Source organism: Aristolochia californica, unplaced genomic scaffold (assembly GCF_029961685.1).
Source record: "Aristolochia californica isolate CCGP_79_NKW_82.1479 unplaced genomic scaffold, dmAriCali1.0.hap1 SCAF_2, whole genome shotgun sequence".
Classification (NCBI taxonomy): Eukaryota; Viridiplantae; Streptophyta; class Magnoliopsida; order Piperales; family Aristolochiaceae; genus Aristolochia; species Aristolochia californica.
The window spans coordinates 37,644,996-37,666,682 of NW_027181881.1; the positions used below are offsets into that span (position 1 = coordinate 37,644,996).

At 38.1% G+C, this 21,687-nt stretch overlaps 1 protein-coding gene across 2 annotated transcripts; it reads right to left on the reverse strand.

The window, feature by feature from the left end:
- Nucleotides 1–1,251: 1,251 nt before the first annotated feature.
- LOC137955978 (12-oxophytodienoate reductase 7) lies at nucleotides 1,252–4,146 on the reverse strand. 2 transcript variants are annotated; one of them, XM_068803229.1, is made up of 5 exons: nucleotides 4,000–4,146; nucleotides 3,059–3,199; nucleotides 2,493–2,623; nucleotides 2,212–2,394; nucleotides 1,252–2,086 (listed from the first exon to the last, which is right to left on the reverse strand). In XM_068803229.1, the coding sequence occupies exons 1-5, from the start codon at nucleotides 4,062–4,064 to the stop codon at nucleotides 1,428–1,430; spliced, it is 1,179 nt and encodes a 392-aa protein (XP_068659330.1). In that variant the 5' UTR covers nucleotides 4,065–4,146; the 3' UTR covers nucleotides 1,252–1,427. The 2 variants fall into 2 exon arrangements, with proteins under 2 accessions (XP_068659330.1, XP_068659331.1); XM_068803230.1 differs by lacking the exon at nucleotides 4,000–4,146 and adding an exon at nucleotides 3,640–3,703.
- Nucleotides 4,147–21,687: the final 17,541 nt, after the last annotated feature.

Genomic DNA, 21,687 nt, shown 5'->3' on the forward strand with positions numbered 1-21,687 from the left:
CTCACATATATTTCAAGGCACACATGGAATAAGAGGTACAAAGATCCCTAAAGGCCATAACAAGATCTTTTATGCTATAATCTTTATCTACAAAAATTAGAGTTAGCTAAAAGAATTTAGTGAGAGATGTTTTTTTTTTTAAGTGATGTTAATATGAAGTCTTGGGGGAATAGAAGTCCATTTGCATTATTTCATTGTATATCAGTAATTTATTATTTATTTTTTAAAATTTTAAAATGCAAGAGTAGTATATAGAGAAAGTAGATTACCCGAAAAATGAGAGTGTAAATTTTCTCATGGTAAACTATTTTCTTCTGATAAAGTTTTTTTAATCATTATTAGCATAAGTGCAATACAAAAGGCAAGAGACTTGATCATTTCAATTCAGATATAATCTTGAGATACAAGATGACATAGTTGTGCATAATCTCATTTTAATTTTTCCTAGAAGTAGTGAAATTACACCCTTATGATGAGTAAACGGTGCTTTAGAGTTTCTATGTGGCTAACTATATTTATTTGATTATTTAGACACAAAATCTCTATTATGTCAAATAAAATAATTGGTCATCTCTTATTTTTCTTTAAGGGTAGAAATTATTTTAAAAATAATCTATAAAAAAAAAATTAATAAAAAATTTCATTCCAAAATATCACAATGTTAAAGTTAAATTTAATACCTTGATGTTTAGATTCAATAAAAATAGTTAATTCTTATCATATTTTCAAATGCTTCCATATATTTCATTTTTCAAGACAATATTATTTTCTTGAATAATTTAGTTTTTTTTTTTAAATTCATTCATAATATAAGATGATAATATTATATGAAGTTTTAGCAGTAATTTTTTTTAGAATTTAAAATCTTTTAAAAATAAAAATATGAGTTTATTTAAATATGTAATATAGTCATGCTTTGATTTGAACTCCTATTATTAATACTAGTAGAATTTATGTGAGATAAGAATTAGAAATAAAAAAATTGTCTAAAAGCAAACCTATCATGAATGTTAAGGTTTATGTTCTGTAATTTCTTTCATTATGTTTGAACTAAGAAATCCAATGGGAGAACTGACTCTAGCCAAAAGCCTTACTCCAGTACTCTAACTAATAAACCTGTTTTTTTTTTAGCCAAAAACCTTGATTTTTCTATTTCAAGGGGCAATCCATGCCTTAAAACAAGAACTTTTTAACTTGTTATGCACTTCCTATGTTTAAGGGAGGAGCAAAATTAGGTTTGCAGTACAGAGTTTTATGCACTTCTTAATATGACCTACACTGTAAGAGTGGTATGACCATTTCATGTCTAAAATACAAGGCAAAGCTTATTCTTAAAAGTGATTATTAAAATACAGATAAACCCTTTTATTGAAAAGTAAAAAGTACAAAAGCACCTAATAAGCGGTGGAACCAAATGAATTCGTAGATCAAAGACGTGATCTATGGCCCAGATTCCTCGCTCCATCTTCAAGGAACGGGTAATCAGTGTACCCTGCAACAGGATCTTGTGTATAGAAAGTAGCCCTCACATACCGAGTTAAATGCGAATTCACCTCGAACCTTCGAACCAGGTCCGGGTTGGATATAAACAGCCGACCATATGAAATCAGGTCCGCGTCCCCCTGAGCCAACGCTTCCATGCCAAGCTCCTTGGTGAAGCCCCCACTAGCGATAAACGTTCCTTTGTAGGCTCTCCTCCAAGATCTCACCAGCTGACTCTCCTCCTCCTGGTTTCCGTGTGGAGCAGATTCCGTTTGTCCGTAAGCAGTATAACGCGGCTGGGTCACGTGCAGATAAGCCAGGTTCCCCAACTCGGTCTGGAGGGCATTGAGCCGGTCGATAACCGCCAGACCGAGTCTGAGTGGGTTCGAGTCTCGGGCGTCGAGGTGGTCTATAGCCGGAGAGATGCGGACCCCGACACGGCTGGATCCGATAGCCGTTGCCACGGAGTGGACAACCATCTGCAAGAACTTGCAACGGTTCTCGATCGAGCCACCGAATTCGTCTGTTCTGTCGTTTATTCCATCTTTGAGGAACTGGTCGATTAAGTACCCGTGAGCTCCGTGAATCTCAATCCCATCAAACCCTGCACAGCAGAAAGATTTAATGCTTTTTTTCCTTGGAATTGCCAAAGGGAAGGTACCAGCGCCAAAACCACGCAGTGCAGTCTCATTGCTAAGGATTTCCAGTACAGTGGGCACAATTTCTAACCTGCTTTAATGGCGTTCAAGGCAGACTGACGGTAATGCTGAACGATCTCAGGGATTTCGGAGGCTTGCAGACGTCGAGGCCTCGCATAGCTGCCGTGTTTTCCATTTGGCATGTGGATCTTCCATCTCCCAGAGATGGGTTTGTCAGTCGATGATATGGGAGCAGCCCCGCCGGGTTGATAAACTGAACCAGAAACCACAAACAACGATTACCTGAGGACCCAGAGCGGTATCGACGATTTTGAAGGATTCGCATCAATCATGGCGTTTAATAGATAATACCTTGGTTAGAGGCTCGGCCTACGTGCCATAACTGGCAGAAGATCACGCTGCCTTTGGCGTGAACAGCGTCCGCCACTTTCTTCCACGCATCAATGTGCTGCTGCGTATAGATGCCTGGACAATGTGGGAACCTTCAAAAGGAGTAATTGGGGTAAGTCAATTGTGCTTGGATAAACCAAAGTTAAACAAGTTCTGTAAGTTGCACTGAAATTGCTGACTTAATATAGACCTGGTCATCTTATCTACTTGGAAGTTTTGGCTTTCAGGGCTCTTCGATGCATAACTTTATCGTATTTTTCCCCCACATATAATAGCATTTGCTGACTCTTTTTCCAAGACAAATAATTTATAATCAGATTAGAGAATCACCCAGATGGGAATCTCATTGTTTTATAATAGTGAGAATAGAGCATGCGGTTGACGAGGCCATTTTGTTATTCATTTTCATAGCCCCCAATAAATTTGCCTAATCCCTAAATATAGAACTTTTGGGAAACAGAAATTTGGCCTTTGTGGAGTTGTCATTGCAGAAAAACCTTATCAAGTAAGAGAAGTCACGAAATTACCCGCCCGCGGTAGGAGAGATTAGGGTCCCTTCGGTGATGACAAGTCCGCCTTTCGTTGCCCTTTGTACGTAGTATTCAACATTGGCCGGCTGCGGAATTCCGTTCAGAGATCTGCATCTGGTCATGGGTGCAAGCACAATTCTGCCAAGAGAAAACAACTTTTTTGTCACGACAAGGGCAAATCGATGCGTTATACAAATTTCAACTGCTTGTTCGGCCTGATCAATAAAAGAGGGAATAATCGGACCAATCGGACTTGTGTTTCATTCTAACCAACGGGTACGCCTCTACCACAGACTGCTCACAAACTTTGAAGTTCTGTAAGAATGCATAATTAAACAAAATTCATGGAAATTAATCGATTCTGGGATCAAAGAGCACACAATGGACTCTGCCGACCCTTCTTCAAGAAACTCCAAGCCAGCAATCGAGCTTGTTGCCGCCTGATGTAGCTGATCGCGTCCCTCTCTGAGGGCGAAGTGGACAAAAATTACAACTATAGTATTTCTTTGTGCTAAGTTTGGAGAGATCTGAGTCCTACATTCGACTGATTTTCGTCGTATCTCAGAAAATATACTAACCAAGGGTCTTAAGATGACGATCACAACAGCAGGCTCTCCAGGAGAGCCCTTACAAGGCTCTTATTCGCGCTCAGAGATTGCTTGCAGAATGGCTATCAAATTAGACATAAATGCTCTCAGAGATTGCTTGCAGAATGGCTATCAAATTAGACATAAATGCGCTCCTACCGCCCTAAAATTTTTCTTCCTACAGTAGAAAATTTCTTTCGTCTCAGTTTCACGAAAACGAGTGGCAAATTTTGAATCAATCTTGGGCTGCTTCTTTATGGCGATTGCGTTTTCGTTTCTCTGTTTCGATCCACTCCATAGGTTCAAACGCAGGACCCAAAAAAAAGCAAGGAAAAGATAACGGCGACATACCTGTGAGAGAGGTTGAATTGGTTCATCTTGTACGGAGAAAAGAGAGTCTGACGCTCTTCCGCCATTGCCAGAAACAGAGCAAGAAAGGATGGAGAGGGGAGAGCGGACAGAGAATCTCGTGGTAAGAGAGTAAAGGCGGCCACTTTCAAGTTTCAGCTGCCCCGACGACCGTCTGAGTTGGAATTATAAATCATGAAAGCAGCACAAAAGTCATGTACATGTTTTGCACGTGCGATTGTGCGGCAAGATTTTTTCCGGAGCCAGCCTTTCAAATTGAGCTTATGGGTCCGACCGAAGCCAAGCCAAACGCGTATTGAACGCACGGACTATTTCGACTTATTGTCGGTCAAGTCAAAACTTACGGAATCTTGAGGTAATAATAGATCAATATGGAATATGATAGTTTTTAGTGCATTTGTTGTAAGTTTAAGTTTGTAAGGATACTATGTGCACATGTTTCAAAGGCGATATTTATTACTAATGAACCACTAGAAAGTTACATAGCATATTTGTGTCATAAGTGGGTAGATAACACCAAAGGTAGTCAATATGGAGGAGTTTAGGCATTCTTGACTAGCATCGACCAAAGGCTAATGGGAAGAGTGAATGCAATTGTTGAAAATAACACAAGGGGTGAACGCAATTTTTGTGGATGAAAATGATGAAATAGCTAGAGATATCATGGATTCTGTCAAAGTTGAGAGATTATTGGCCAAAAAAGATCCAATTCTTCCTAGGGTCATAGCATAATGAGATTAGAGGGTACACCAAGTAGAATATGTTACAGAGGAAATATGGAACAATAAATGCACATTTCCTCGTGAATGTTAAGTACATAAAAGCAGCCACTCGTACACAAGTAGTCATTGAGTATAAAGTGGTTCTATTGTCTATCTTCTTTGATACAAGATTGACGACAATTTTGATGATAGAAAACAGTTAATTGTTAATTATATGAATCAAGTAAACATGAATAAAATAAAGGAATTGGTAGAATAACCATTTGAATGGTTAGATCGTATCAACAACCCTGCATAAAAGACTAAAAGGCAGCTCAAGGTAGAAGGCACACTGGCCAAACAATGAAACAACATTTGTCCACTCGATCAAGTTCAAGAACATTGGAAAGCTTTGGGGAAGCAATCGTTCAAGTGGACATTTAAAAAGATAGAAGGCCATTTAACGCAAAAAAGATATAGGAGAACTCCATTCAAAAGAGATGAAATCAATCGGTCAGACAACTAGGAAAAAAAAGGCTTTATAGGCCTCCAAAATCTGTTAGTGATCTACCATTGTGATCAACAACTCAAAATGAAAATATTGAGTACTTTTCCTTGATTTTGAGCTTCGATTTGGTTGTTGTTTATGAGGGCAGAATCATTTTCTCAAAAACAAAACAAAAAAACTAGTTTTTCAGCATGTGATCCTTGTCCATTTAAGTTGTTTTGTGCCTCAAATCATACACCAAGCTCTGATACAATGAAAAGTTGTGCTCTCTACCTCCCCCAAGCATTCAAACTCATTTGAGATAAGAAAATGAAAGTTTTTGTTGATTTCTAGAGCCAACACATAAACAGAAGATATCTCAAGGGAAGGAGAGAAGAGAGGAACTCTAGCTCTGGGAGAGAGGAGAGAAGAAATAAAGGGAGAAAAAGAAGAGGAAAGAGAGACAGATGTAAGGATGAGTTTGAGCTAATAGGAAAAGGCTTGAATGCTCTACCACATCCCTTGAGGCTGTATTTATAATTATGGGAAGGTGGTTATAGTGACTATAATGCGCTCAAGGCTACATGTTAGGAATTAGACGTCTTAATTCCAAACTAACGAGAGCAATAATAATGAACGTAGAAGAAGAAAAAGGCAAGCACGAAAATACACAATAAGATTTATACAGGTCTACCTCAAGGTGAGACTACGTCCTGTCTTCCGCTCCTACAATAATCCACTATGAAGATGAAATAATTTACAAAGAGAGATCACACACATTTACAGGTGTTGTTTTTCTCTAACCTCTCTCGGTCGTAACTGATGCTCCTCGGATGATCAATGAGAAAGCCATAATAGCGGCGCTCCCTCAATTATAAAGAGAAAATTAGGGCAACCACTTTACAAGAATGATTAGGCTCCACCACCTAAGATAGGGTGTTGATTAGACTTAGCATAGGGCTTTGATTAGGCTCCAAAACTTAACAATATCCCACTTGGAGACAAATCTATCAACAATATCTCCTCTACAACGGCAATAACTTTGCAATCCGCAAAGAAAAATCCAACTGAAGGTGCACACAACTTCAATTTCTCAATCGTAATAGTCTTTGTCAACATATCAACGAGATTCTTACTTCCTCGAATCTTCTCAAGAGCTAAGATTCGATCCGATGAAGTGATAACATACCTATATGTGCTTTATTTTGGCATGATAAACATGATTCTTTGTGTTGGAACACATGGCCCATGCCCATGCTTTATTTTGGCATGATAAACACGATCAAGGAAGGCCCACGTATCCAAGTCTATTAAAAGATGGGCCCAAGCCCATAAGACCAAGGAAGACCCATGCATCTAAGAGATAAAAGACGGGCTCAAGGGCCACAGATCAAAGAGAAGGCCCATAGGCCCATATACAATGATGGTAGGAAGGTAAATAAAGAGTCATCTCATAGAGGTGACATTGATAAAATTAAGTTAAAGTTCTAAGGTTAAAATCCTAAACCCTAAACCCTAAGTTCAAGGGCATTATTATAATACAATAGTTTCATAAATCTATAAATAGAGCTTCAGGGGGAGGGTTAGGATTCAAGTCCATAACCCTACTGTTGGAAGATAGGGCCCAAACCCACATGACCAAGCAAGGCTCACATATCCAAGTGTATTAGAAGATGGGCCCAAACCCATAAGACCAAGGAAGACCCACGTAACCAAGAGATATAGAAGACGGGCTCAAGGCCCACAGATCAAAGAGAAGGCCCATAAGCCCACATACAATGATGGCAGGATGGTAAATAAAGGGTCATCTCATAGAGATGGCATTGATGTAATTAAGTTAAAGTTCCAGGGTCAAAACCATAAACCCTAAGTTCAGGGGTATTATTGTAATACAGTAGTTTCATAAATCTATAATTAGAGATTCAGGGGGAGGTTTAGGAATCAAGTCCATAACCCTTCTTCCTCCAGTTTTCTCCAAATGGGTCTCTCTCCCTTTTTCTCCACGAGCTAAATTCATGGAGTCCTGAAAATCAACATGGTATAAGAACTTTTATTTTCAAGACTCAAAGTATGGTTTTTCAATATTTAGAAACATATTATTTTTATTTTCTCATACTGTTGTTTTTTTTAGCTGGTAAAATTCGTGGTTTATTTAAATGGTACTGTTTTCTTTCTTCGAATTATTTTTCTACTAGAGCTTGTTGAGATAGAGGTCAATTTTTTTCTCCCATTAATCTGTCGCTTGTATTTTTGGGCCGAAGAGGGGAACTATTGAGATCGTGGGCCCAACACCCACCTCGTTCATTTTCGAGCAAAATCGGAGTCCGACTCTGGCTTCGACTCCACCACTTGGCTCCAAAGCGTGGAGTTCTAGTGGCATGGTCCGGAGTGTGGACTCCGCCATTTGCATTGGGTCCATATGAGATAGTTGCCAATAGCCTCTGCTACAACTTGAAGTATTTTTTCGTTGCGCTGGAGAAGACAACTTCTCACGGCGAGGAGGTGGCCAAGCGTTCCTACTGATTGTCGTTCAAGAGAATATTTTTTTTGTTGCCAGACAACTCCGGTAATCTCGCAATCTCTCCGCCATCTTGTTTCCTTTTTGGACTGTTTCCACTGAGAGACCATTACAGCGTCGACGTCGGGGAAGACGACCCACCGTTGCCGAAGAAGACACACTGGAAAATACATCTTCTACAGGATTGATTTTCTACTTCGGAATGTTCTTTAAAACTTTCAGATGGCCAGAGTTACCGTCGGGCGGAAAGTTTCCCTTTTCGGCTATCGAGATTTATCATCGGGGTGGAAACTTTCCTTTGGTTTTCCACTCTGGTCGGAAGCGGGGAGAAAGACGAAGTTTAGAAGTTACTGTTTAAAAATTAAACGTTCCTAACTTAGGAATCGTATTAAAGCTGGTTCAGTGTTGTTGAATTTATGGAAAAAAGAAATACTTCATTGACTTCATTAACTTATTATAATCTGAGTACATGAACCTCTATTTATAATAGAGGAAGGTATTAGAGTCCAATTACAAAAAAACTACATTTGTCCCAATTACACCCAAACTCTAACACTTAAGGATAAGCTTTAACATAATTAAATAACTCAATATAAATAAAAGACAAACATAACTCAAATTAGAACTCTTCTAGGATGTGACCATAAGATAAAGATGCCAGCTCATAGTTATCTTTGTGATTCCTTCGTGATCTTCTAACTAGCTTATGGTTATCTTTGTGAGTCCTTCTCTATCTTCCAACTTATATGATAAGGATGTCAGCTCGTGGTAATCATGGTGGGTCATATTTCTTATGTACTTGGACCCATCTTACAATACTCTTAGATATATGGGTCTTCCTCGGTCATGTGGCCTATCTTACAATACTCTTAGATATGTGGGTCTTCCTTGGTCGTGTGGGTTTGGGCCCTATCTTCCAAAACTAACTAACTGATAGAAAATTGAAAGGAAACTAAGGAACAAAAAACACATCTTGTAAGTGTAATGTGGGTGTATCATTTGTGGACTCCATCCCTTGGTCCTTGGTTTGGGATCCATCTGCTATGGAAACGAATTTATTTGTCAAACAAGGGAAGATAGAACTCAAAAAATTACCATTACCTATCAAATGCTCGGAGGCCCCAGAGTCAATAATCTAGGATGGAGAGGGTGAAGTAGCTGAGATCATTCATGACATAGTTTTAGTTGCATTAGTGGAAGAGGTCTTAATAAAGGGAGATATCATTATACTCTTCAAATGTTGAATTAAATCATAGTGTTCTTTGGATATAGTTTTGTGGCCCCAAGATGTGTTAGGCATGTTCTCTACCTTATCTTCACTATTGGTAGAAGCTTGGTTGGTTGTAGCACAATTTGGTTTCCGATGGATTTTCCAATAAATGCACATTTCCTCGTGAATGTTAAGTACATAAAAGCAGTCACTCATACACAAGTAGCCATTGAGTATAAAGTGGTTCGATTGTCTATCTTCTTTGATACAAGATTGACGACAATTTTGATGATAGAAAACAGTTAATTGTTAATTATATGAATCAAGTAAACATGAATAAAATAAAGGAATTGGTAGAATAACCATTTGAATGGCTAGATCGTATCAACAACCCTGCATAAAAGACTAAAAGGCAACTCAAGGTAGAAGGCACACTGTCCAAACAATGAAACAACATTTGTCCACACGATCAAGTTCAAGAACATTGGAAAGCTTTGGGGAAGCAATCGTTCAAGTGGACATTTAAAAAGATAGAAGGCCATTTAACGCAAAAAAGATATAGGAGAACTCCATTCAAAAGAGATGAAATCAATCGGTTAGACAACTAGGAAAAAAAAGGCTTTATAGGCCTCCAAAATCTGTTAGTGATCTACCATTGTGATCAACAACTCAAAATGAAAATATTGAGTAATTTTCCTTGATTTTGAGCTTCGATTTGGTTGTTGTTTATGAGGGCAGAATCATTTTCTCAAAAACAAAACAAAAAAACTAGTTTTTCAGCATGTGATCCTTGTCCATTTAAGTTGTTTTGTGCCTCAAATCATACACCAAGCTCTGATACAATGAAAAGTTGTGCTCTCTACCTCCCCCAAGCATTCAAACTCATTTGAGATAAGAAAATGAAAGTTTTTGTTGATTTCTAGAGCCAACACATAAACAGAAGATATCTCAAGGGAAGGAGAGAAGAGAGGAACTCTAGCTCTGGGAGAGAGGAGAGAAGAAATAAAGGGAGAAAAAGAAGAGGAAAGAGAGACAGATGTAAGGATGAGTTTGAGCTAATAGGAAAAGGCTTGAATGCTCTACCACATACCTTGAGGCTGTATTTATAGTTATGGGAAGGTGGTTATAGTGACTACAATGCGCTCAAGGCTACATGTTAGGAATTAGACGTCTTAATTCCAAACTAACGTGAGCAATAATAATGAACATGGAAGAAGAAAAAGGCAAGCACTAAAATACACAATAAGATTTATACAGGTCTTCCTCAAAGTGAGACTACGTCCTGTCTTTCGCTCCTACAATAATCCACTATGAAGATGAAATAATTTACAAAGAGAGATCACACACATTTACAGGTGTTGTTTTTCTCTAACCTCTCTCAGCCGTAACTGATGCTCCTCGAATGATCAATGAGAAAACCATAATAGCGGCGTTCCCTCAATTATAAAGAGAAAACTAGGGCAACCACTTTACAAGAATGATTAGGCTCCACCACCTAAGATAGGGTGTTAATTAGACTCAACATAGGGCTTTGATTAGGCTCCAAAACTTAACAATATCCCACTTGGAGACAAATCCATCAACAATATCTCCTCTACAATGGCAATAACTTTGCAATCCTCAGAGAAAAGTCCAACTGAAGGTGCACACAACTTCAATTTCTCAATCGTAATAGTCTTTGTCAACATATCAACGAGATTTTGACTTCCTCGAATCTTCTCAAGAGCTAAGATTGCTTTATTTTGGCATGATAAACATGATTCTTAGTGTTGGAAGACATGGCCCATGCCCACACGATCAAGGAAGGCCCACATATCCGAGTGTATTAAAAGATGGGCTGAAGCCCATAAGACCAAGGAAGACCCATGCATCCAAGAGATAAAAGACGGGCTCAAGGCCCATAGATCAAAGAGAAGGCCCATAGGCCCATATACAATGATGATAGGAAGGTAAATAAAGAGTCATCTCATAGAGATGGCATTGATAAAATTAAGTTAAAATTCCAAGGTTAAAATCCTAAACCCTAATTTCAAGGGCATTATTGTAATACAATAGTTTCATAAATCTATAAATAGTGTTTCAGGGGGAGGGTTAGGATTCAAGTCCATAACCCTTCTGTTGGAAGATAAGGCCCAAACCCACATGACCAAGCAAGGCCCACATATCCAAGTGTATTAGAAGATGGGCCCAAACCCATAAGACCAAGGAAGACCCACGCAACCAAGAGATATAAAAGACGGGCTCAAGGCCCACAGATCAAAGAGAAGGCCCATAAGCCCACATACAATGATGGCAGGATGGTAAATAAAGGGTCATCTCATAGAGATGACATTGATGTAATTAAGTTAAAGTTCTAGGGTCAAAACCATAAACCCTAACTTCAGGGGTATTATTGTAATACAGTAGTTTCATAAATCTATAATTAGAGATTCAGGGGGAGGTTTAGGAATCAAGTCCATAACCCTTCTTCCTCCAGTTTTCTCCCAATGGGTCTCTCTCCCTTTTTCTCCACGACCTAAATTCATGGAGTCCTGAAAATCAACATGGTATAAGAACTTTTATTTTCAAGACTCAAAGTATGGTTTTTCAATATTTAGAAACATATTATTTTTATTTTCTCATACTGTTGTTTTTTTTAGCTGGTAAAATTCGTGGTTTATTTAAATGGTACTGTTTTCTTTCTTCGAATTATTTTACTACTAGAGCTTGTTGAGATAGAGGTCAATTTTTTTCTCCCATTAATCTGCCACTTGTATTTTTGGGCCGAAGAGGGGAACTATTGAGACCGTGGGCCCAACACCCACCTCGTTCGTTTCCGAGGAAAATCGGAGTCCGACTCTGGCTTCGACTCCACCACTTGGCTCCAAAGCTTGGAGTTCTAGTGGCATGGTCTGGAGTGTGGACTCCGCCATTTGCATTGGGTCCATATGAGATAGTTGCCAATAGCCTCTGCTGCAACTTGAAGTATTTTTTCGTTGCACTAGAGAAGACAAATTCTCACGGCGAGGAGGTGGCCAAGCGTTCCTACCGATTGTCGTTCAAGAGAATATTTTTTTTGCTGCCAGACAACTTTGATAATCTCACAATCTCTTCGCCATCTTGTTTCTGTTTTGGACTGTTTCCACTGAGAGACCATTACAGCTTCGACGTCGGGGAAGACGACCCACCGTTGCCGAAGAAGACACACTGGAAAATACATCTTCTGCAGGATTGATTTTCTACTTCAGAATGTTCTTTAAAACTTTCAGATGGCCAGAGTTACCGTCGGGCGGAAAGTTTCCCTTTTCAGCTGTCAAGATTTATCATCGGGTTGGAAGCTTTCCTCTGGTTTTTCGATCTGGTTGGAAGCGGGGAGAAAGACGAAGTTTAGAAGTTACTGTTTAAAAATTAAACGTTCCTAACTTAGGAATCGTAGTAAAGTCGGTTTTGTGTTGTTGAATTTATGGAAAAAAGAAATACTTCATTGACTTTATTAACTTATTATAATCAGAGTACATGAACCTCTATTTATAATAGAGGAAGGTATTAGAGTTCAATTACAAAAAAACTACATTTGTCCCAATTACACCCAAACTCTAACCCTTAAGGATAAACTGTAGCATAATTAAATAACTCAATATAAATAAAAGACAAACATAACTCAAATTAGAACTCTTCTAGGATGTGACCATAAGATAAAGATGCCAACTCATGGTTATCTTTGAGATTCCTTCTTGATCTTCTAACTAGCTAGTAGTTATCTTTGTGTGTCCTTCTCTATCTTCCAACTTATATGATAAGGATGTCAGCTCGTGGTAATCATGGTGGGTCGTATTTCTTATGTGCTTGGGCCCATCTTACAATACTCTTAGATATGTGGGTCTTCCTCGGTCATGTGGCCTATCTTACAATACTCTTAGATATGTAGGTCTTCCTTGGTCGTGTGGGTTTGGGCCCTATCTTCCAAAACTAACTAACTGATAGAAAATTTAAAGGAAACTAAGGAACAAAAAACACATCTTGTAAGTGTAATGTGGGTGTAGCATTTGTGGACTCCATCCCTTGGGTCCTTGGTTTGGGATCCATCTGCTATGGAAACGAATTTATTTGTCAAACAAGGGAAGATAGAACTCAAAAAATTACCATTGCCTATCAAATGCTCAAAGGCCCCAGAGTCAATAATCTAGGATTTAGAGGGTGAAGTAGCTGAGATCATATGAGATTGTTTTAGTTGCATTAGTGGAAGATGTCTTAATCAAGGGAGATATCATTATAATCTTCATCTGTTGAATTAAATCATAGTGTTCTTTGGATATAGTTTTGTGGCCGCTAGATGTGTTAGGCATGTTCTCTATCTTATCTTCACTATTGGTAGAAGCTTGGTTGGTTGCAACACAATTTGGTTTCCCATGGATTTTCCAATAAATGCACATTTCCTCGTGAATGTTATGTACATAAAATCAGCCACTCATACGCAAGTAGCCATTGAGTATAAAGTGGTTCTATTGTCTATCTTCTTTGATACAAGATTGACGACACTTTTGATGATAGAAAACAGTTAATTGTTAATTATATGAATCAAGTAAACATGAATAAAATAAAGGAATTGGTAGAATAACCATTTGAATGGCTAGATCGTATCAACAACCCTGCATAAAAGACTAAAAGGCAGCTCAAGGTAGAAGGCAAATTGTCCAAACAATGAAACAACTTTTGTCCACACGATCAAGTTCAAGAACATTGGAAAGCTTTGGGGAAGCAATCGTTCAAGTGGACATTTGAAAAGCTAGAAGGCCATTTAACGCAAAAGAGATATAGGAGAACTCCATTCAAAAGAGATGAAATCAATCGGTCAGACAACTAGGAAAAAAAAGGCTTTATAGGCCTCCAAAATCTGTTAGTGATCTACCATTGTGATCAACAACTCAAAATGAAAATATTGAGTACTTTTCCTTGATTTTGAGCTTCGATTTGGTTGTTGTTTATGAGGGCAGAATCATTTTCTCAAAAACAAAACAAAAAAACTAGTTTTTCAGCATGTGATCCTTGTCCATTTAAGTTGTTTTGTGCCTCAAATCATACACCAAGCTCTGATACAATGAAAAGTTGTGCTCTCTACCTCCCCCAAGCATCCAAAATCATTTGAGATAAGAAAATGAAAGTTTTTGTTGATTTCTAGAGCCAACACATAAACAGAAGATATCTCAAGGGAAGGAGAGAAGAGAGGAACTCTAGCTCTGGGAGAGAGGAGAGAAGAAATAAAGGGAGAAAAAGAAGAGGAAAGAGAGACAGATGTAAGGATGAGTTTGAGCTAATAGGAAAAGGCTTGAATGCTCTACACATACCTTGAGGCTGTATTTATAGTTATGGGAAGGTGGTTATAGTGACTACAATGCGCTCAAGGCTACATGTTAGGAATTAGACGTCTTAATTCCAAACTAACGAGAACAATAATAATGAACGTGGAAGAAGAAAAAGGCAAGCACGAAAATACACAATAAGATTTATACAGGTCTACCTCAAGGTGAGACTACGTCCTATCTTCCGCTCCTATAATAATCCACTATGAAGATGAAATAATTTACAAAGAGAGATCACACACATTTACAGGTGTTGTTTTTCTCTAACCTCTCTCAGTCGTAACTGATGCTCCTCGGATGATCAATGAGAAAACCATAATAGTGGCGCTCCCTCAATTATAAAGAGAAAACTAGGGCAACCACTTTACAAGAATGATTAGGCTCCACCACCTAAGATAGGGTGTTGATTAGACTCTGCATAGGGCTTTGATTAGGCTCCAAAACTTAACAATATCCCACTTGGAGATAAATCCATCAACAATATCTCCTCTACAACGGCAATAACTTTGCAATCCTCAGAGAAAAGTCCAACTGAAGGTGCACACAACTTCAATTTCTCAATCGTAATAGTCTTTGTCAACATATCAACGAGATTCTGACTTCCTCAAATCTTCTCAAGAGCTAAGATTCGATCCGATGAAGTGGTAACACACCTATATGTGCTTTATTTTGGCATGATAAACATGATTCTTTGTGTTGGAAGACATGGCCTATGAATAATAACTGCAACACAATAATAATGTCTCCAAAGAGGCATAATAATTGCAACTGAATGTAACATGACCATCTTCCAACACATATAATGCGAACCGAAATAATAAACCTTGTAGAAGGACCCATGAAATAATCATAATCCAATATAAATATTTTTTCTTAGATGCAGAAGTTTCATCTTTTATGCACCCCTTTCTTGAAAATTTTGGTCACATAAATTTATCCACAACATATGGAATAAAAAACCTCTTTCTTGTACTCTTGTACTTCTCCCCCTCAAGTTGGGATGTAATGGCAATGATCACAACTTGAACCAAATATCATAGATGTAGCAATAAGCCCAAATAACAGAGATGTAGTAATATGCCCTTAAGCCATGGAGAAGTGAAATATTTTTCTGATATATCAATTCAAATAGTGATGCAAAACAATCGGCTTAAATTCTGATTTGTCAATACTACAGAATACCAACATGACATTTGATTCTTCCAATGCGAATATATCTTTTAATATAGATCAGATTGACAAGAAATTTTCTGCTTCTGAAACTAGACTTAAATAAATTTCATCCAAGTATAGATTTTATTCATAAAATATAATTATAATAAGATAAGTAGTTCCATAGATTTTTGTCTCTGTCATCTAGCCTATCTAAGTACTGTTTCTCCTTTTTTTCCTGCATGACCATTGACTATTCCAAGATCAATGTCTCCTTATAAGAAAATCATTTCAATAATTGGTTGAATAGGTAAGAAAATAGATTTACATATATTTATTTTGATATATAATTCTCCATATAAAGTCTCTTTCTTGATAGCGTAAAATACCTCAGAAGTTGAATTTTTTTTTGTTGCTGCTCGAACCTCTTTTGCAATCTGACCTTTGCTGCTTTAAATATCGATTTCTATTTGTAGATGTCTCAGATAAAAAATTGGTTAAATAGGTAACATAATAGACTTACAGATCATTCTTTTGATATATATTTTTCCATATAAAGTCTAGTTCTTGAGTGTATAAAATACCTTGGATGATGCTGAAGCATTCTGCTACTGGTCGAACCTCTTTTGTAATATGTCATTCACTCATTAAAATATCGATATCTCTATGTAGATAACTCCGATTGGAAAAAAATATTTTTCTTTGGAAATTAGACACAAATATCTTTCTGTCAATATATAATTAGTAATATGAAAATCTCAGTATAGAGGTAAAAATCGCAATGAAAACTACAGGTGTAGGGACTAAAAAAAATAACTACGAACCTAGACTTAGGGTTTAGAGAAAACGATCTCTTTATCTCTATGGGTTGACCAAGTCAACTCACATAACCTGCTCTCATACCATGTTGAATTTATGGAAAAGAGAAGTACTTCATTGACTTCATTAACTTATTATAACCAGAGTACAAAAACCTCTATTTATAATAGAGGAAGGTTGTAGAGATCAATTACAATAAAACTACCTTTGTCCCAATTACACCCAAACTCTAACACTTAAAGATATGTCCTAGTATAATTAAATAACTCAATATTGATAAAATACAAACATAACTCAAACTAGAACTCTTCTAAGACGTGACCATAAGATAAAGATGCCTTTGTGAGTCCTTGGTCTTCCAACTTATGTGATAAGGATGCCAACTCATGGTAATCATGGTGGGTCCTACTTCTTATGGGCTTGGACCCATATTGTGGGCCTTCCTTGGTCTTGTGACCCATCTTATAATACACATAGATATGTGGGCCTTCCTTGGTCGTGTGGGCTTGGGCCCTATCTTCCAACACGCCTACCGGCCCACACTGTTCCAGCCCAACCTGGATCGGGCCAAGAGCAACCCAACAAACCACTGTTTTGTTCCTTACCGAGTCAACTCGGACCAACTATTTTTGGGTCAACCCAGATCGGGTCAACTCGGGTCCGGATCAAGTTGACTCAGGCCACTTATTTTTTGTCTCTATATACGTGCCCAACTTTTATAAATATTTTGCACAACTCGGTAAATTTTTTCTCCGGCTGGATTATTATTTTTGAAGCATGGACTGATTATTCCTTGGTCAACATATTATTTAGAATAGATATGTGCATTGGATTATTTCATGGGTCATTTTATAAGGATTGTTTTGATTCATGTTAAATGGGCCCAAACCCATTTCAGTTGCTACTATTGTGTCTCTTTTGATGAGACATTATTATTGAAGAAGAGGTAGCCTCATACCATTATTTATTTGTCCCTGTAAAAAATATCAAAATTATTTGTGGTTGGGAGTCCATGATGGAGGAACTTTATCCTGTCAAAAATATCAAAATTATTTGTGGTTGGGAGTCCATGACGGAGGAACTTCATCCCCGTAAAAAATATCAAAATTATTTGTGGTTTGGAGTCCATGACGGAAGAACTTCATCCCCATCAAAAATATCAAAATTATTTGTGGTTGGGAGTCCATGATGGAGGAACTTCATCCCCATAAAAAATATCAAAATAATTTGTGGTTGGGAGTCCATGATGGAGGAGCTTTATCCCCATAAAAAATATCAAAAATATTTGTGGTTGGAAGTCCATGACGGATGAACTTATTATTACATTTATGTTACTACCCCCCATTAATATCATATATTACTCTACCACTTGAGAGTCGTTGTCCTATGGAAGGACACGGTGGTGGAGTTGAACACTTCAAAGCAATGTCTTAGTGGCTAGGAGTGATTTACTCTCACTGATATTATGCCAGCTGGGCCTCATGAACTAGAGCACCAGTGTGAGGGGGAGTGTTGGAAGATGTGCCAATTTATACAAAGATTTTATACATCATTTGCAGCAAGCTGGGAGTTCATGATGTTATCTCACCTCTAGCTTGAGGGGGAGTGTTGGAAGATAGGGCCCAAACCCACATGACCAAGGAAGGCCCACATATCCATAAGACCAAGGGAGACCCATGCAACCAAGAGATGTAGAAGACGGGCTCAAGGCCCACAGATCAAATGGAAGGCCCATAGGCCCACATACAATGATGGCAGGATGGTAAATAAAAGATCATCTCATAGAGATGGCATTGATGTAATTAAGTTAAAGTTCCAGGGTTAAAACCCTAAACCCTGAAACCTAAGTTCAGGGGTATTATGGTAATACAGTAGTTTCATAAATCTATAAATAGAGATTCAAGGGGAGGGTTAAGAATCAAGTCCATAGCCCTTCTTCCTCCAGTTTTCTCCCAATGGGTCTCTCTCCCTTTTTCTCCATGAGCTGAATTCATGGAGTCCTGAAAATCAACACCTTCTTGCTCTAGTTTTCTCCCAATGGGTTTTTCTCCCTTTTTCTCCATCAGCTAAATTCATGGAGTCCTGAAAATCAATATGGTACATGAATAACACTCTGATTCTCACAATATAACACATTCTTCCCATACTTGAGACCTAATTCTTCCCATAAAGATTACGGCCATACCATCTGTTTGCCGGCTTCAGTCACGGTGACATATTCTGCCTCAGTAGTGGAAAGAGCAACAATCTTCTGCAACTTAGAGACTAAGCTAACTACTGTACCACCCAATGTGTATACATATCCAGTAGTACTCTTCCTACCATCAATGTCTCCAGCCATTTTAGAATCTACATAACCCTATAATCCCAAGTCTGACTTTCTGTAATAAAATGTTGAGGTTGTAGTGCCCTCTCAAATACCTGAGAATCCACTTCACTGCTTCCCAATGTTGTTTTCTTGGATTACTCATATATCTGCTCACAACTCCCACTGCATGAACAATGTCTGGTCTAGTGCACACCATAGCATATAGGAGACTTCCAATAGCAGAGGCAAAAGGCACATTGGCTGTGTGGGCTCGCTCTTTCTCTGTAGAAGGTGAGTGCTCCTTAGATAGCCTAAAGTAACTAGCCAAAGGAGTACTCACTAATTTTGCATCATTTATGTTGAATCTGCTCAACACCTTCTTCATATATTCTTCTTGTGACAATTTCAAGACATTAGTGTTCCTAGTAATCCTCATCCTAAGCATTTGTTTTGCAACACCCAAATCCTTTATTGTAAACTTCTTGGACAACTCCCTTTTCAACTCATCCATTTCCTATTTGCAAGAACCTGCTATCACTATGTCAACAACATATAGCAGTAAAATGATGTAGGAGTCATCAAGCTTCTTCATGTAACAACAATGAGCAGCCTGGCACCTCAAGAAACCATTACTACTCATAAAGGTGTCAAACTTCTTATACCATTTTCTCGGAACTTGTTTAAGACCATACAAGCTCTTTTGAAGTTTGCACACCATTTTCTCCTTTCCTTGTGCTTTGAATCCCTGTGGCTGCATCATATAAATTTCTTCCTCCAAATCACCATGAAGAAAGGTTGTCTTTACTTCCAACAGCTCTAAGTGCAAGTTTTTATTTTCCACTAGTCCAAGCACTGTTCTAATAGTAGTCAATTTCACTACTGAAGAGAAAATCTCAGTGTAGTCAATGCCTTCTTTTTTTTGAAAGCCCTTTACCACTAATCTCGCCTTGTATCGCTTGTATCCATCATGTTCCCTTTTGGTAACTCGGTCAACTGCCATGTTTGATTGGATAACAATGAATTTATCTCATCCTTCATGGCCAACTCCCACTTAGGGAATTCATCAACTTGCATAGCTTCCTCATAACTCTTTGGTTCACCTTTATCATTCAACAAAATATAATTCAGTGCAAGGGAATACCTTTGTGGTGGTCTGCTAGTTCTGGTAGATCTCCTAAGTTCAGTCACTAGAATGTTTTGATTTACTTCTGTGGGCATGGTTTTCTATTCTTCCTGAGCAATATTCTCCATCTCAATAACCAAAAGATCTCTCAACTGAATCACTTCTGACTTCTTGGATTCATACTTGTGTTCTAAGACTATGTTCTCAACCTGTCTTTATACAGGGCACCTTCATTTAAGATCACATCCTCGCATCCGATAACCTTAAGACTTTGGTCATCCTAGAAGTGATGACCAAACTCGGTACCACCATAGCCAATAAAGAAACATATGTTAGATTTAGCATCAAGTGTAGTTCTAATAGCATAATCAATATGAATATAAGAAACACAACCAAAAACTTTCAAGAAAGAAAGGTTGACCTCTTTGCCGCTCCAGACCTCTTCTGGTATTTTTCAATTCAATGATGTTGAGGGGCCTCTGTTCATTAAATAGGCAACAGTGCTAATAGCCTCAAACCAAAACATCTTTGGCAATCCCGCGTGCAATCTCATGCTCATATCACATTCATTCAAAGTCCTAATCATCCTCTCTACCACACCATTCTGTTGAGGTTTTCCAGGAATGCTCTCTTCTTCATCTTAATTCTATTATCAGCACAATATCACTTGAAATCACCATCTATGTATTCTCTCCCATTATCTGACTGCAAGCACTTCACCTTCAAATATGTCTCATTATCAATCATTGCACTCCATCTCTTGAATGTGTCAAATACATTAGATTTATTTTTTAGGAAATATACCCATACCTTTCTGCATGCATCATCAATAATTGTCACATAGTAATTAGAACCACCAAGGGAAGTAACAGTTGAGGGCACCCACAAATCTGTGTGAACCGACACTAATTTTGTTGTCTTTTGCTCCTTTCCAGTCTTAGAAAATTTAACCCTTTTCTTCTTTCCAAAAATGCATCCTTCACTCAAACTGTTATTTACAATTTTTAACCTTGGTTGCTTCCCTTTGGACTGAAGCACTTTCATTCCCTTCTCTTTCATGTGACCGAGCCTATTATGCCACAAATCAGAATCAGTAATAACATCAGCAACTACAACCGTGTCTCTGTAACTGGAAGTGATGTAAAGAGTTCCAGTTTTAAGTCCCCATGCAACAACCATGGCTCCCTTAGTGACTTTCCATGCAGCACTATTAAAAGCCACATTATGACCTTCATCATAAAACAGACCTACTGAGATCAAATTACGCATAAGTTTTGGTACATGTCTCACCTTGTGAATTTTCCACACAGGCTCGTTTGACATCCTCAAACTGATATTACCAATACCAACATTATTCAAAAGCTCTGCATCAGCAAGATACGCCTTTTTGTGATATCCAACAACATAGTTCTCCATGATCTCGCGGTATGCGGTGGTGTGAAAAGAAGTTCCTTAATCTAACACCCAAAAGTCAATAGGGCTATCAACTAACAAGAGTAAAGCATCTTGTACTTCTTTAGTCACCACATTTTCAGCATTATTTTTTTTCATCCTTCTTCGGTGCTCTGCAATTTTTCTTTATGTGACCAGACTTGCCACAATTCCAGCACTGTACATTTCTTCTGAATGTGGATTTTCTTATACCATTCCTTGACTTCCCTCTACCATTACCCTAGTTGGAATTCCTCTCGACGTTCCTGTCCCTAGTATCAATACTTAATCTAACACCCAAAAGTCAATAGGGCTATCAACCAACAAGAGTAAGCATCTTGTACCTCTTCAGACACAACATTTGCAACATCATTTTTCTTTTCATCCTTCTTTGATGCTCTGCATTTTTTATTTATGTGACCAGACTTACGACAATTCCAGCACTCCACATTCCTTCTGAATTTGGACATGCTTCTACCATTCCTTGACTTCCCTCTACCATTGCCCTTATTAGAATTCTTCTCAACGTTCTTGCCCCTAGTATCGCCACTTAGGGCAGAATTAGATGTTGACGATTCTCCG